The sequence below is a fragment of the Petaurus breviceps genome, unplaced genomic scaffold (genome assembly GCF_028583685.1).
Source record: "Petaurus breviceps papuanus isolate PSGF00001 unplaced genomic scaffold, PetGlider_PUasm1.0 76, whole genome shotgun sequence".
NCBI lineage: Eukaryota > Metazoa > Chordata > Mammalia > Diprotodontia > Petauridae > Petaurus > Petaurus breviceps.
This window is the reverse complement of record NW_027186473.1, coordinates 44,208,290-44,223,573: the sequence shown is the minus strand read 5'-3', so window position 1 is coordinate 44,223,573 and position 15,284 is coordinate 44,208,290. Positions and strand designations below refer to the sequence as shown.

Genomic DNA, 15,284 nt, shown 5'->3' with positions numbered 1-15,284 from the left:
CCACGCCAGTGGTGGCATATGGTCAAGTATAGGATCTGTAAATACTTTCACATTAGACATTAGTCAGGTTAAGTTCTTTCTAGTTCTTTCTCTGTATGTAGACATCTCTCTCCATCATGAGTCTTTTGGGATTGACTTCTATCACTGCACTGCTGAGAAGAGTCCAGTCTATTAAAGCTGGTCATCACACATACGTTATGTCTGTAATTGTGTACAAATTTCTTCTGGTTCTACTCTTCTCACTCAGCATCAGTTCGTATAAGCATCTCCAGGTAAATATGAAGTCCATCTGCTCCTCGTTTCTTATAGCACAATAGTATTCCATAACATGCATATGCCACAATTTGTTCAGCCATTCCCCAATTGATGGGAACCCCCTTAATTTCCAGTTCTTTGCCACCACAAACAGAGCTGCTATAAAGATTTTTGTACATATGGGTCTTCCTCCCACTTCTATGATCTCTTTAGGATATAACCCTAGAAGTGGTTTTGCCGGGTCAAAGGATATGAAATTATTTATTGCCCTTTGGACATAATTCCAGATTGCTCTCCAGAAAGGATGGATCAGTTCACAACTCCACCAGCAATGCATTAGTGTTCGAATTTGCCCACATCCTGTCCAGTATTTGTCATTTTCCTGTTTTGTCATCTTAGCCAATCTGACTGGTGATTTTGGTGAGATGTGGTACCTCAGAGTTGTTTTGATTTTCATTTCTCTAATCAGTAGTGATTTAGAGTATTTTTTCATGTGCTTATAGATATCTTTAATTTCTTTCTCTGAAAATTGCCTGTTCATATCCTTTGACCATTTATCAATTGGGGAATGACTTGTGTTCTTATAGATTTGACTCAGTTCTCTGTATATTTTAGAAATGAGTCCTTTATCAGAGATTCAAGTTGTAAAAATTTTTTTCTCAATTTCCCACCAGCCTCTTAATCATGTTTACATTGGATTTGTTTGTACAGAAGCTTTTCAATTTAATGTAATCAAAATTATCTATTTTGCATTTTATAATGTTCTCTAGTTCTTGTTTAGTCATAAAGTCTTTTTATACCTAGATCATGCACCCATTTAGACTTGATTTTGGTATATGGTGTTAGATAATGATCTATGCCCAGTTTCTGCCATACTATATTCCAGTTTCCGCAGCAGTTTTTGTCAAATAGTGAGTTCTTATCCCCAAAACTGGGGTCTTTGGGTTTCTCAAACAATAGATTACTATAATCATTGCCTGCTGAATCTCATGCCTAATCTGTTCCATTGATCCACTACTCTATTCCTCAGCCAGTACCAAGTAGTTTTGATGACTGCTGCTTTATAATACAGATTGAAATCTGGTATAGCTAGTCCATTTCTTTTCATTAATTCCCTTGATATTCTGGACCGTTTATTCTTCCAAATGAATTTTGTTACTATTTTTTCTAGCTCTATAAAGTAGTTTTTTGGTAAATTAATTGGTATGGCACTAAATATATAATTTAATTTAGGTAAAATTGTCATATTTATTATATTAGCTTGACCCACCACGAGCAGTTGATATTTTTCTAATTAGTTAGATTTGACTGTATTTGTGTGAAAAGTGTTTTGTAGTTGTGATCATATTGGTCCTGGGTTTGTTTTGGCAGAGAGATTCCCAAATATTTTATACTGTCTACAGTAACTTTAAATGGGATTTCTCTTTCTATCTCTTGCTGTTGAATTTCATTGGAGATATATAGGAATGTCGAGGATTTATGTGGCTTTATTTTATATCCTGCAACTTTGCCAAATTTATTTATTGTCTCAAGTAGTTTTTTACTTGAGTTTCTAGGATTCATTAAGTATATCATCATATCATCTGCAAAGAGTGATAGCTTGGTCTCTTCTTTGCCTAATTTGATTCCTTTGATTTCTTTTTCTTCTCTAATTGCTACTGCTAACATTTCTAGTACCAGATTGAATGAGAGAGGTGATAGTGGACACCCTTGATTTACCCCTGATCTTATTGGAAATGCTTCTACCTATTCCCATTACAAATAATATTTGCTGATGATTTTAAATAGATGCTACCTATTATTTTAAGGAAGGCTCCATTTATTCCTAAACTTTCTAGTATTTTTAATAGGAATGGATGTTGTATTTTTTCAAAAGCCTTTTCTGCATCTATTGAGATAATCATGTGGTTTTTGCTAGTTTTATTGTTGATTTGATCAATTATACTGATGGTTTTTCTAATATTAAACCATCCTTGCATTCCTGGAATAAATCCTACCTGATCAAAGTGTATTATTCTTGAGATAAGTTGCTGTAGTCTTTTTGCTAGTATTTTATTTAGAATTTTTGCATCTATATTCATGAGGGAGATTGGCCTATAATTTTCTTTTTCTGTTTTATCTCTTCCTGATTTAGGTATCAGTACCATATTTGTGTCATAAAAAGAATTTGGTAGGACTCCTTCTTCACTAATTTTTCCAAATAGTTTGTAGAGTATTGGAATCAATTGTTCTTTAAATGTTTGATAGAATTCACTAGTGAATCCATCTGGCCCTGGAGATTTTTTCCTAGGGAGCTGACTGATGGCTTGTTCAATTTCTTTTTCTGAGATGGGATTATTTAAGTAATTTACTTCCTCCTCAGTTAATCTGGGCAATTTGTATGTTTGTAAATATTCATCAATTTTCCTAAGATTGCCAGATTTATGTGCATACAATTGGGAAAAATAATTCCTAATTATCGTTTTGATTTCCTCTTCATTGGAGGTAGATTCGCCATTTTAATTTTTGATACTCATAATTTGGTTTTCTTCTTTTTTTTATCTTTGACTAAAGGTGTATCGATTTTATTGGTTTTTTTCATAAAACCAGCTCTTAGTTTTACTTAATAATTCAATAGTTGTCTTAATTTCAATTTTATTAATCTCTCCTTTGGTTTTCAATATTTCTAATTTAGTATTTAATTGGGGATTTTGAATTTGTTCTTTTTCTAGGTGTTTCAATTGTATGCCCAATTCATTGACCTCCCTTTTCTCTAATTTAATCATATATGCACTCAGGGATATAAAACTTCCCCTAAGAACTGCCTTTAATGTATCCCACAAATTTTGGAATGTTGTCTTATTATTATCATTCTCTTGAATGATATTACTGATTGTTTCTATAATTTATTGTTTGTCCCATTCATTCTTTAGGATTAAATTGTTTAATTACCAATTAGTTTTTAGTCTGTCTTTCCATGGCCCTTTATTGCATATAATTTTTATTGCATTATGATCTGAGAAGTATGCATTTAATATTTCTGCCTTACTGCATAGAATTGTGAGGTTTTTATGCCCTAGAACGTGGTCAATTTTTGAATATGTGCCATGAACCACTGAAAAGAAAGTATATTCCTTTTTATCCCCATTCAGTTTTCTCCAGAGATCTATCATGCTTATCCTCTCTAAAATCCTGTTCACCTCCTTAACTTCTTTCTTGTTTATTTTGAGGTTGGATTTATCAAGTTCAGAGAGGGCGAGATTAAAGTCTCCTACTAGTATAGTTTTGCTGTCTATTTCTTCCTCTGATTCCTTTACCTTCTCTAGGAATTTGGATGTTATACCACTTGGTGCATATATGTTAAGTAATGATATTGCTTCATTCTCGATGGTGCCTTTTAACAGGATATAGTTTCCTTCCTTATCTCTTTTAATTAGGTCAATTTTTGCTTTTGCTTTATCTGAGATAAGGATTGCTACCCCTGCTTTTTTTACTTTAGCTGAAGCATGATATATTTTACTCCAACCTTTTACCTTTACCTTGTGTGTATCCTTCTGTTTCAGATGTGTTTCTTGTAAACAGCATATTGTAGGATTATGATTTCTAATCCATTCTGCTATCCATCTCTGTTTTATGTGAGTTTTCATTCCATTCACATTTACAGTTATGATTGTTATCTGTTTCTTTCCCTCCATCCTATTCCTGCCCCTGTTAATGTTCATATTTTCCCTCCCCTCTCCCTTCCCCCCTTAATAGTTTTCCTTTTGACCACTGCCTCCCTCAGTGTTCCCTTATCAGCCCCCCTCCCTTTTCCTCCCCTTTCCCCTTACTACTTCCCTCCCTACAAACCACTCCCACCCCCCTTTAATAACCCTTTTCCCCTCCTACTGTGTGTAGGATATTTTTATACTTAATGAAGTATGTTAATTCTTCACACCAAGAGTGGCAGGAACAAATCTCATGCGAAGCTCTTCTCCCTCTCCTCTTTCCCTCTAAAATGATGCTTACTGCGTTTCTTCTCCATAGAGTCCTATGCTTAACTGGTTGTTATTCCCTTCTTGTATCAGAACCAATGAGGGAAAAGCTCATATGCTTCCCAGCTCCCTCCCTTTTTTTCCTTTGCTATGCAGTTTTTATGCCTCTATGTGTGGCATAATTTATCCTTTTCCACTTCATCCATTCCCTTTCTTCCATTGCAGTCCCTTTGTAGCCCTTAATATGATTTTTTAAAATCGTCATTTTGTGTATTTTATACTCATATCCTCTACTTGTCTATAACCAGTTTGCTCTTATCAAATAGCAAGGTGTGTGTGTGTGTTCTCCTTGTTAACCTTTCTAAGTCACTGTTACATCTCATAATTGGAGGTTGAATTTTCCATTGAGTTCTGGCTTTTTCATCAATAAGGTCTGGAACTCTGTTATATCGTTGAATGACCATCTCTTTGCCTGGAAGAATATGCTCAGTCTTGCTGGGTATGTGATCCTTGGTTGTAACCTAAGCTCTTTTGCCTTCTGGAAAATTGTATTCCACTGCCTCCAATCTTTCAGTGTAGAGGCTGCCAAATCCTGTGCGATCCTCACTGTGGACCTTCGATATTTGAATTGTTTCTTTCTAGCTGCTTGAAGTATTTTCTCTTTTATCTGATAGTTCTCGAGTTTGGACGCAACATTTCAAGGACTTTTCACTTTGGGATCTCTTTCAGCAGGTGTCTGGTGGATTCTCTTGATTTCTATTTTGCCCTCAGGTTCTAGTATCTCAAGGCAGTTTTCTTTAACGAGCTCTTGGAGAATGTTGTCCAGGCTCATTTTTTCATCATAATTTTCTGGTAGGCCTATGATTCTCAGATTATCTCTCCTGGATCTGTTTTCCAGGTCAGTTATTTTTTCTTTGAGGTATTTTACCTCTTTTTCTAATTTTTCATTCTTGTTGTTTTGCTTGACTAATTCTTGGTTCCTCATAGAATTATTTGTTTCAGTTTAGTTAATTCTGGTTTTTAGCAAATCATTTTCCTTGGTTAATTTTTGGAGCTCCTTTTACGTATCATGCACTTTTCTTTTTAGAGAGATGTTTTCCTCATTATAATGTTTTTCTAATTCTGCTATTTTCATTTTGAGAGAATTATTCACTTTGTCTTCTATCTCTCTCATTTTGTTTTCAAAGTTCCTATTGATGTCATCTAGGAGAGCCTTCTGTTCTTGGGACCCATTGCCTGTTGAAGTTTCAGCTTTGGGTGTGGAGTCTACATTGTCTCCCTCTGAGGTTGGTTCCTGCCTCTGAGGACCGTAGGACTCCAGAGTCTTTGTCTTTGTAGTCTGCTTTCTACCCATTTTGAGGCAGGGTCTTAGCCACTCCCTTCCTCTAGTCTCCCAAGCCTTTACTGTAGAGGGTTTTGCCCTGGGGCAAGAGTTACCATGTTTTCAGGGTGAGGGGGGGGTTGGAGCAAGTGAGGTTCACTCTGTCATCCTGGTCTTTGGAAGTCCTGAAAGGGGCTTTTTAAAATTTCTGGGCTATGAAGTGGTAGCCCCAAGAGTGTTTGCTGTCCAGGACAGGGGCCCCTGTATTTGCTTCTTACCTTGCTCTTTCCAGTCCCAGCCCTTTGGTGATAGGCCTGGTAGTGGACCTTGTGGTTGGTGGGAAGACTTGCCCTCTAAGTTGATCAGGCCCCTTTGGGGCCTGCCTCTGCCTCTGCCTGTGCCTCTGCTGGCTGCACCTTCTGCTGGCTGCACCTTCTCCTGCCTCCACTGGCCGCGCTGCACCTTCCTGGCCTGCCTCTGTAGATGTAGTTTTTTTATTTGTTTCTTTTTTTTTTTTTTTTGTCATAAGGGTAGTTTCAGTCAGTGAAGTAGGAGTTGGAGAGGGGGTAGGTGTCTTTCTTCCAGAAGTGATTATGATAAGACAGAAGTCATCAGTAAAATGTAAATAAAAACACATTTGTTTTTCATACTAAGAAGCTTTCCTAGTCCCGAATAAAAAGAGATGGTATCTATTGAAATACAACATGTTATTAAGTTGTAGTGTTTAAAGTAAAATTATCAATAATAGCACATCTGGTTTGGAAACAAGCTAGGCTTCCAGGTAGTGCTGCTGACCATAGGGTGTGTGAATTAAGTCAGTTGCACAACTGGGAAGAATTCCTCCTTTCTAGCCCAGAGCTGTGATTGTGATCAGGGCCTGTGGATTTGAAGCAGGTGCCCTGGGAGTACACTTCAGAGCTGAAAGCTGCAAACTATATTTGGAGAAAGTGGTCTCAGCTTCCCCTCAAGTTCTTACTGAATGATCTACCCAAGAGGGAATACAAGTGACTTTTGAGGTGCTTATCAGAAAGAAAGGAAGTAAGTGGAATAAATGAAATATGAGCTAAGCCAATCACAATTGGAAAAGTTAATTGGTGCCTTTGAATTTGAGAAAAGACACAGTGAGAAAAGAAGACCTGGAAAGAGCAGGGTTGGTTAAACTGATTACCTACAGTCTGAGCCAAGCAGAGAGACATTTTAATGATGGAGGGAGGGAAGCCAAAACATTCTGAACCAGTGAATATATTAGCTAAGAAAGATGAAGTGTGCATGGTTTAATTTTTTTTCCAGGTTTCCTGGAAATGTTGTTCTTTTGGAAAGCAGGTCACCACACTCTGCTGTTGACACGCCTTTTCTCCCTAGATAAGCCATATGGCAGCTTAAGTAAGGTCACATAATACAATACCTTTCATCAGCATTTGCATTTGTGTAATCCTCTCTACTGAATATATGTATTATATGTGTCTCTAGAAACACCTCCCTACTTGCTAATGTGCCTACAACCCTGCTCTGCATACAGAGCACATTAAATTGACACCATCCTTGACTTCTAGAAGTTTCCTTCCTAAAGAAGACATGCACACAGACATGCAAATAAGTGTGTGTGTGTGTTTAAGGATTGGTCAGTATTTATTATACATTCCTATGTTTATGTTATTTATTAAATTGACTGATGGACCTTTGAGTTTCGTGGTCCTTTATATAATACAGCAATGGATTTGTCATCTCATTGATGCACAAGTCCCCTCCAGCAATGTAAATTTCACCTCATTCAGGCCTACCTAACCTGTGTGACTTTCATCATCTCCTTGAATAAATCCAAAATCCAGTCAACAATCCCTGACCTTTCTGGAGTACCCTTTATTGAAGAAACCACATATACATATATGTGTGTGTGTGTGTGTGTGTGTGTGTGTGTGTGTGTGTGTGTATAGAAGCAACTCAGAATTAACTCTTTCAGTAGGAGGTTGGAAGGAGTTCCTGGATAAAACTGGAGAGAAAAATTCTGTAGGTCTTAGGTTCAGTCAATTTCAATGAGAAAGGGATACAGAACTAGGTAGGTCATGAGATGGGGAGCAATGGGTTTTGAAGCAATGGCAAAATCTTAGCATTTAGAGCTGGAGGAGACCTTATAGAGCATTTAGTTGATTCCTGGCCCCCATGAGAAAACTGAGACCTAGAAAGGTTGGGCGACATGCCCACAGTCACATAGGTAGTAAAGATGACAGCTAGGATTTTGACCTAGGTCCTCCAATTTCAAGTCCATTGCTCCTTGCACCATATTGTGTTGTCTCCCACCAAAAATATGATTTAAGAGTCCATTGGGGGGTGGAGTCAAGATGGCGGAGTAGAAGCAGGACCTCCCCGCTGCTCCGGCTTACACCTTCCCCAATCCATGTAAAAAGGGGACTCGAAACAAACTTTGGAGCTGCAGAACCCACAAAATGACACAGAAAAGATAACCTCCTGCTAAGGACAGCATGGCAGGCCAGCAGGAATTGGCCAGCACAGTGCTCTGGGAGCCGAGCCCAGCCCAGCCCCACACCAAGTCTTTAGCCCCAGGACAGGCCTGACCAGCCACTGGCTGGACGGACTCCAGATCAGCAGCAGCTGTGGCCATTTCCAGATTTATCAACACATAGATGCAAAGGACAAAGTGAGAGGTCAGTGCAGTGTGGACTTTGGGACGCAGTAAGTGGGAGTGCGTGGCTTCTCGCCCGGGGCTGAGACACCTGGCACAGCCAGCCAACGCCACGTGGCAGCTTCAGCTCCTGGCCTGCAGAGTGTAGGGGGACCAAGCACCAGTCTGAGGGGTAATTGTTCTTGCTTTAACCTTGTTGGATCTGGATTGCAGTCTAGGTTTGAGGTCCTGGGGTGTGTGTCCAGCTTGCCAGAATATGTGGAGACCTCAGAGAGGGCACCCATCTAATACCTCTAGAAGCTGAGAAAACCCCAGCATTTGGGATGAAAGCTCCCCCCTCTGGTAGCAGAGTCCTAATGTGGCAAAAAGCCCAGGGGTCAAGTGACTGAGGGGCAACATGACCAGGCAAAGGAAACAAAGCAGACAGAAGATTCCAACATTAGACTCCTAATTTGGGGACAAAAAGGAGCAAAGCATGGAACAGGAGGAAGACAGTGAAGTCAGAACTCCCGCACTGAAAAGCTTCAAACAAGCTGGTTACAGGCCATAGAGGACCTTAAGATGCAGATAAGAGAAGTGTAAGAAAAATTGGGGAGAGAAGTCAGAACGATGCAAGAAAATTTTGAAATGAGTCAACAGCCTGACTGAGGAAAATCACAGCTTAAAAAATAGACTAACTCAAATGGCAAAAGAGGCTCAAAAAGGCAATGAGGAGAAGAATGCCTTAAAAAGCCAAATTTGCCAGATGGAAAAAGAATCTCAAAAGCTCACGGAGGAGAATCATTGCTTCAGAATTAAATTGGAGCAAATGGAAGCTAATGATTTTATGAGAAATCAAGATGCTGTCAAACAGATCCAAACAAATGAAAGACTAGAAGGCAATGTGAAATATCTCATGGGAAAAACCACTGACCTGGAAAATAGATCCAGGAGAGATAATTTAAAACTATTGGACTACCTGATGGCCATCATCGAAGTAGAACCTAGAAATCATCCTCCAGGAATTTCTCAAAGAAAACTGCCCTGATGTTTTAGAACCAGAGGGCAAAATAGAGGTTGAAAGAATGCACCGATCACCTCCTGAAAAAGATCCCCAAAAGAAAACTCCTAGGAATATTATAGCCAGGTTCTGGCATTCCCAGATTAAGGAGAGAATATTGCAAGCAGCCAGGGAGAAACAATTTGAATATTGTGGAAACACAATCAGGATAACCCAGGATCTGGCAGCTTCTACACTGAGGGATTGAAGGGTTTGGCATATGATATTCCAGAGGTCAAAGGAGCTGGGATTAAAACCAAGAGTCACCTACCCAGCAAAACTGAGTATCATGTTTCAGGGGAAAAATAGAGGATTTTCAAGCAATTCCAGATTCATTCCCTTCATCCATTTCATCAAGACTTTCTTGATTAAAAAACGAGAGTTGAATAGAAAATTTGACATTCAGATACAAGAAGCAAGAGAAGCATGAGAAGGTTAACAAGGAAAAGAAATCATAAGCAAGTTATCAATGCTGAACTATTAACATTGGTACATGGAAAAATTTATTCCATTGTTATAGATCAGTTACTAAAAGTAATATTTATAAAATAACAGTCTTAATAAGCATATTTTCCAAGATAACAATAACTTTAGTGGATGTATATGCACACATATAAAGCTTTAGAAATTTGTCAAATTAAGTTGCCTCAAAAAATCATTTAAAACAAATGCAATGAACAAGTGAATTAATCTAATTTAATACTGCATCTCTGTCTCTCCATATTTCTGCTTTTTTCTTTTGTCTTTTTTTCTAGAGTAGTTTAGCTTTACTTTTTTTATACATTATTTACTCAAGGCAAGCAGTGAGTTTTGATATTGTTATTGTTGTTGTTTTGAGTTTTTTTTTCACCACACAGAGATTTTATTTTTGTAATTCAAATAAACCCAGGAAAATGTTTAATTTCTTGCAATTAAAAGCACATAATCATTAAAAAAAATATGATTTAAAAAGAGCATGTTTTCCTCCTACAAACTGGGCAAAATACTACCTGATTTCTAGTTACCAGTTTCTTCATCTGTAAAATTGGGATAATTAAATGAGATAATATATGTATAGTGATTTGCATATCTTAAGATCCTAAGCCAGCTATTAGTATCTCATTGGGATAATATATATGCTGGAAAAGAAAGAAGAGTCATCTAATTAATAAATGCTTAGCTATCAGCTGATCATTCCTAGTACAAATACTTGTCAGAATTCATTGTTTCTTAACACTTTAGATTACCTGAAAACATATCCCTGCAGTGACTTTTTAAATTAATAATTTAATATTGTTTTAATTTTAATTGATTAAAGTAATAAAATTATTAATAAATGATTTTAATTAAAGAATAAAATATTGATTTTGATAAATTAATATTTAATATTATTGATCATTTTACAATGTCCAATAATAAAATATTGGAGCAATATTTGTAAGCTGTGATCTTCTCATTAAAAACAACCAGAGAATTGACTTTTTATTTTTTAAAGTGTGTGTGTGTGTGTGTGTGTGTGTGTGTATCACCTTTCTACTAAAGTTCTTTTCTAATGCCTCCTTGATATAAAAATTACTCATTCTCTTGGGCAAGTCACTTAACCCCAATTGACCTCCAAAAAGCAAAAAAGCATTACTCATTCTAGCAGAGTATACAACCTGCCAAGATGTACAGGCCAGTGGATGGGGGTTCCTGTAGGAGAAAAACAGCTTCTGTAGTTCCAAGTAGTCTGTCAATAAACATTTATTAAACACCTACTATGTTTAAGGCACTGTAATAAGCACCAGCGATATGAAAAGAATTGAAAGATAATCCTTGGCCTCAAGAAGCTGACAATAAGCAAACAGCCAAGTATAAATAAATTTAAATGTAGAAACAGGATAAATAGGTAGTAAGTAAAAGAGGAAGGAATTTTAATTAAGAGGGGTTAGAAAAGAGAATTGTGTTCAGAATCCCTGCATGGTCACCAAGTGCAGCTATTAGATCTATCTTTCCAGTTGGTCTAAACAATAACAACCTATCATGATGACAATAAAAGTTATCTTTAAAACACATTGAAACAAAAAAAAATGCAAAAAAACAAGTTTGTGTTCCAGAATACAAAGAGTTGGCATCTGTTAAATTAAGTATTGTATGAAACTGGGTCTGTATTTTGGGGATCAGATGATCAGAACCAGGATTGTTTAGCTTAGCTGAAGAAGACTGAGGAGAAAACAAGAGCTACCTTAAAGTATATGAAGCAATACTGAGTAAGCTAAGACCCCAGACATTCATCTACAGAAGATGGGTCACTAGTTTCTGGTTTCCCTTTTGACCCCAGCAGGAAATCAATAAAAGATAGACAGGTTGTGAACCACACCAATGGAAGGAGGACTACTACTAATGAAATCATGGAGTTTTTGAAGTATTGAATAAATGTGTGTGTATGTATATGTATGTATATATACACACACACACATATATATACCTACTTATATATGCATATTCCCGATAATACTTATTGAAGCCACAGAATCATAGAATTTCTGAGTTGGAAGGAGCCTCAGGAACCATCTAATCTACCCTATTATATGAAAAAAGATCACCACCGCAATATACCTGACAAGTAGCATTCAGTTTTTGCTTCAAGACAGTCTCCTCACTCCCCAAGTAAAGGGGAGCTCACTATCTCCCAAAGTAGCCCTTTAGTATAACTAATTATGTTATTTTTTTTTCTTTTCACTAAACCTAAACTTGTCTCTAAAATTTCTACTAATAGTACTTCTAAGAGTCTATCCACTGTTCCTCATTCTGTTCTCTAAGTTATATCCTTGACCATGTTAAATAATAGCAAAAAGCACATAAGCTACATAAATAATAGTTCAGGGCATAATGTTACTACATCAAAACATCAGCTTTTTAAAAAATCACTTCTAAATTTTCAGCAATATTGTTATGCCTTCAACTCCTTCAGCAAGACAGTTTTACAATCTGCAGTGATTACACATGTTTTGGAAGCCTACTTGATTCAGTGACCATTATTTTTCCAGTAGAATAAACCTGGAAGATTCAGTTTCTCTTATCAGTGATATAAACTGAAGTTAGAATGGGGAACACCAAGGATAACTGACTTTGGAGCCAATCTATCAATCATTCAACAAGCATTTATTAAAAGTAACCTTCAGGGAGGTTGGAGCATTATAGAGCTCTGGTGTTTCCTCCCTCTGATGGGTAAAGAGACTGAAGGTGAAAACTATTCGTTGAAGACTGATAGTCTTTTAATGAGTTTTGTTTTTTGTTGTTTGCTTTTTGGAGGGCAATTGGGCTTAAGTGACTTGCCCAATGTCACATGGCTAGTTTTTGTGTTAAGTGTCTGAGGTCAGATTTGAACTCAGGTCCTCCTGACTCCAGGGCCGGGGCTCTATTCGCTGCACTACCTAGCCACTCTTAATGAACTATTTAAAAAGAGTGGAAGCATTAGTAGTTCTGCAACTGCTGTGGTTGCAACACCATTCACTACTCAGCTTTTCATCAGATTGCTGTTTCCTCTATTTGACAGGACGAACAATGGATGGAATAAAAACAAAATTACTGCCCTTGTTCAAAAAAATAAGCAAGATGGATCTTGTGGCTACACTTTGTGGTGAGAGCAGTTCTCTTTGGATCATCGTTCCTGACTCCTATCTGTATTACAATACAAATGGTTTGTTATTTCCTTCTGCAGCTCATTTTCCAGATGAGGAAATGGAGGCAAGTAGGGTTAAGTGACTTGCTGAGGATCACATAGCTAGAAAGTGTCTGAGGCTGGTTTTGAACTCAGATCTTCCTGACTCTAGGCCTACTTCTCTATTCACAATGCCACCCAGCTGCCTTTGACCTACTACTAGAGATTCCATCAGCCAGGACTACAAAGAGCTCCTTACTTGGAAGCAATCAGAGAAAGAAAGATGTCCCCTTCATGGAGGACTCTTCCCTACCCCTCTACTCACTTGTCACTTGTGTCCACCTGCTCCCATCTACTAATGTAAATAGCCATTTATAGGATAGACTGTAGAGTAGACTCTATCCTATAAAACCCTGGCTAAGACCTACCTTATAGGAAGTGTATCTCCTTTTTGGAAATAAGGAAATGGGACATAGAATAGTGGAATGAGCATATGCCAAATGCATAATGTATACTTCAGAATTATTTGTTAACTATGGAGAAAATGGGATAAACCTTACCAGCTAGGGAAGAAAATATTGCCATATTGATTTACTTAACGCACCCCCCGCCCCAAATGGTTAATTCTTTTCCTCTGATTTTTTTCATTTTGATATCATTTTACTTTTTTGGTCTAGGAAGAGCCTCACTTCAGAGCTTGTTAAAATAAATTTTTTTTTAAAGCAATTGGGGTCAAGTAATTTGCTCAAGGTTACACAGCCAGTTATTTTGTGTGGGAGCCAAGTATATAAGCTGTGCCACTTTTTTTTTTTTTTGCTTTTTTGAGGGGGTAAGGTAGGGCAATTGGGGTTAAGTGACTTGCCCAAGGTCACATGGCTAGTTTGTGTTAAGTGTCTGAGGCTGGATTTGAACTCAGGTCCTTCTGACTCAAGAACTGGTGCTCTATTTATGGCGCCACCTAGCCACCCCATTGTTAAAGTAAATTTTGAGAGAATGATTATCCCATTGGAGACTATCTACTCTTGCTGCAGACTCCTTGAGGTCAAATGACCAATTTTTATTTATGCTCTTTTGCTTAGTACCTAGAAGTTTGTGTTAAATTTATGGGCTCTGAAAGCTTTATTGATATTAATTTAAAATTCAGGTTTCTTGCTTTCCTTCTTGTTCATTATGCTTCCAGTCCCTTGGCTATTTTTATTAGAGTGGTGGCCCAGCAGGGAAGAGAAGGGTGAGGTCCTCAATAAATTTTTGAGGTATGTTGTGAAATTATTTTTTCTGTAATTTGCTGGAGAAGAAAGTTGAAATGAGCATGAGGTTTCCTTTGACCAAGCTGCCTGGCTCAATCAAAAAACATGTATTAAACACCTACTGTGTTCCAGACACATGGGGGATATAATGAAAAAAATGCAAAAGCCCTTACTTTTTTTTTCATTTTTCAAATGCTATATTAAATTCTGATTTACATCATAAATTTCTGCCAGTTTTTGAGTTACAAATTTTTTCCCCGTTTTTCCCTTTCCCACCACCCCAGAAGAGCAGTCCCACAGGATATCCCCTCCTCCAATCTGCTCTCTCCCATATCTTCTCCCATACCCCCTTAGACTTGTCCAGTAGGGCATGGTGTATCTCTATGCCTCAGTGCCTGTATATCTTCTTTCCCAATTACATGTAAGATAATCATAATAATAATATATATGTATATATAATTTTAAACATTTGATTTTGAAACTTCCCTTCCTCCCTTGTCACCCACCCTTACTGGGAAGATAAGCAGTTCAGTACAGATTGTACATGTGTAGCTAATGTAAAACATTAACGTAGTAGATATATTGTAAAAGACTGACTATATTTCCCTCCCTCCTATCTCACCACCCACTTGTTCTATTCTCTACTTTGATCCCTTTCCTTTTCAAAAGTGAGTGCTTTCAACTTCCCTCCCCCCCAGCCTGCCCTCACTTCCATCATCCCCCCTCTCATCCCCTTCCCCCTACTCTCATGTAGGGTGAGATACCCTATTTAGTGTGTGTTTCATTCCCTCCCTGAGCCAAATTCAGTGAGAATAAGGTTGACCCATTCCCTTTTGCCTTCCTACTCTTCCCCTTCATTGTAACTCTTTTCCCTTGCCTCTTCTTTATGAGATAGTTTACCCTATTCTGTCTCTCCCTATCTCCTCTCATTATATTCCTCTTTCACCCCTTAATTTCACCTTTTAAGTATCATCCCTTCCTATTAAATTGTTCCTGTGCCCTCTATCTCTGTATACCTGTAAGCATATATACACATATTCACACATGTGTTCATAAGCCCGTATACCCTTGGACATATAGATATATGTATATATATTTCCATTCCCTTCAACTATTTTCATACTGAGAAAAGTTTCATCAGTTACAATAATTTCCATGTAGGAATGTTACTCTCTCTCTCTCTCTCTCTTTTTTTTTTTTTTTGCT

At 37.6% G+C, this 15,284-nt stretch overlaps 1 protein-coding gene across 3 annotated transcripts in view; it reads left to right on the top strand.

The window, feature by feature from the left end:
• The window catches only part of RNF150 (ring finger protein 150), a 386,314-nt gene that overhangs the window by 26,033 nt on the left and 344,997 nt on the right, over positions 1-15,284 (top strand). The window contains exon 2 of one of the 3 annotated variants that reach the window (XM_069105419.1): positions 12,727-12,810. The exons of the other annotated variants lie outside the window; for them this stretch is intronic. Coding sequence (XP_068961520.1) covers positions 12,727-12,810 — 84 coding nt within the window. The remainder of the gene's footprint in view (positions 1-12,726; positions 12,811-15,284) is intronic. 3 annotated transcript variants of the gene reach the window in all.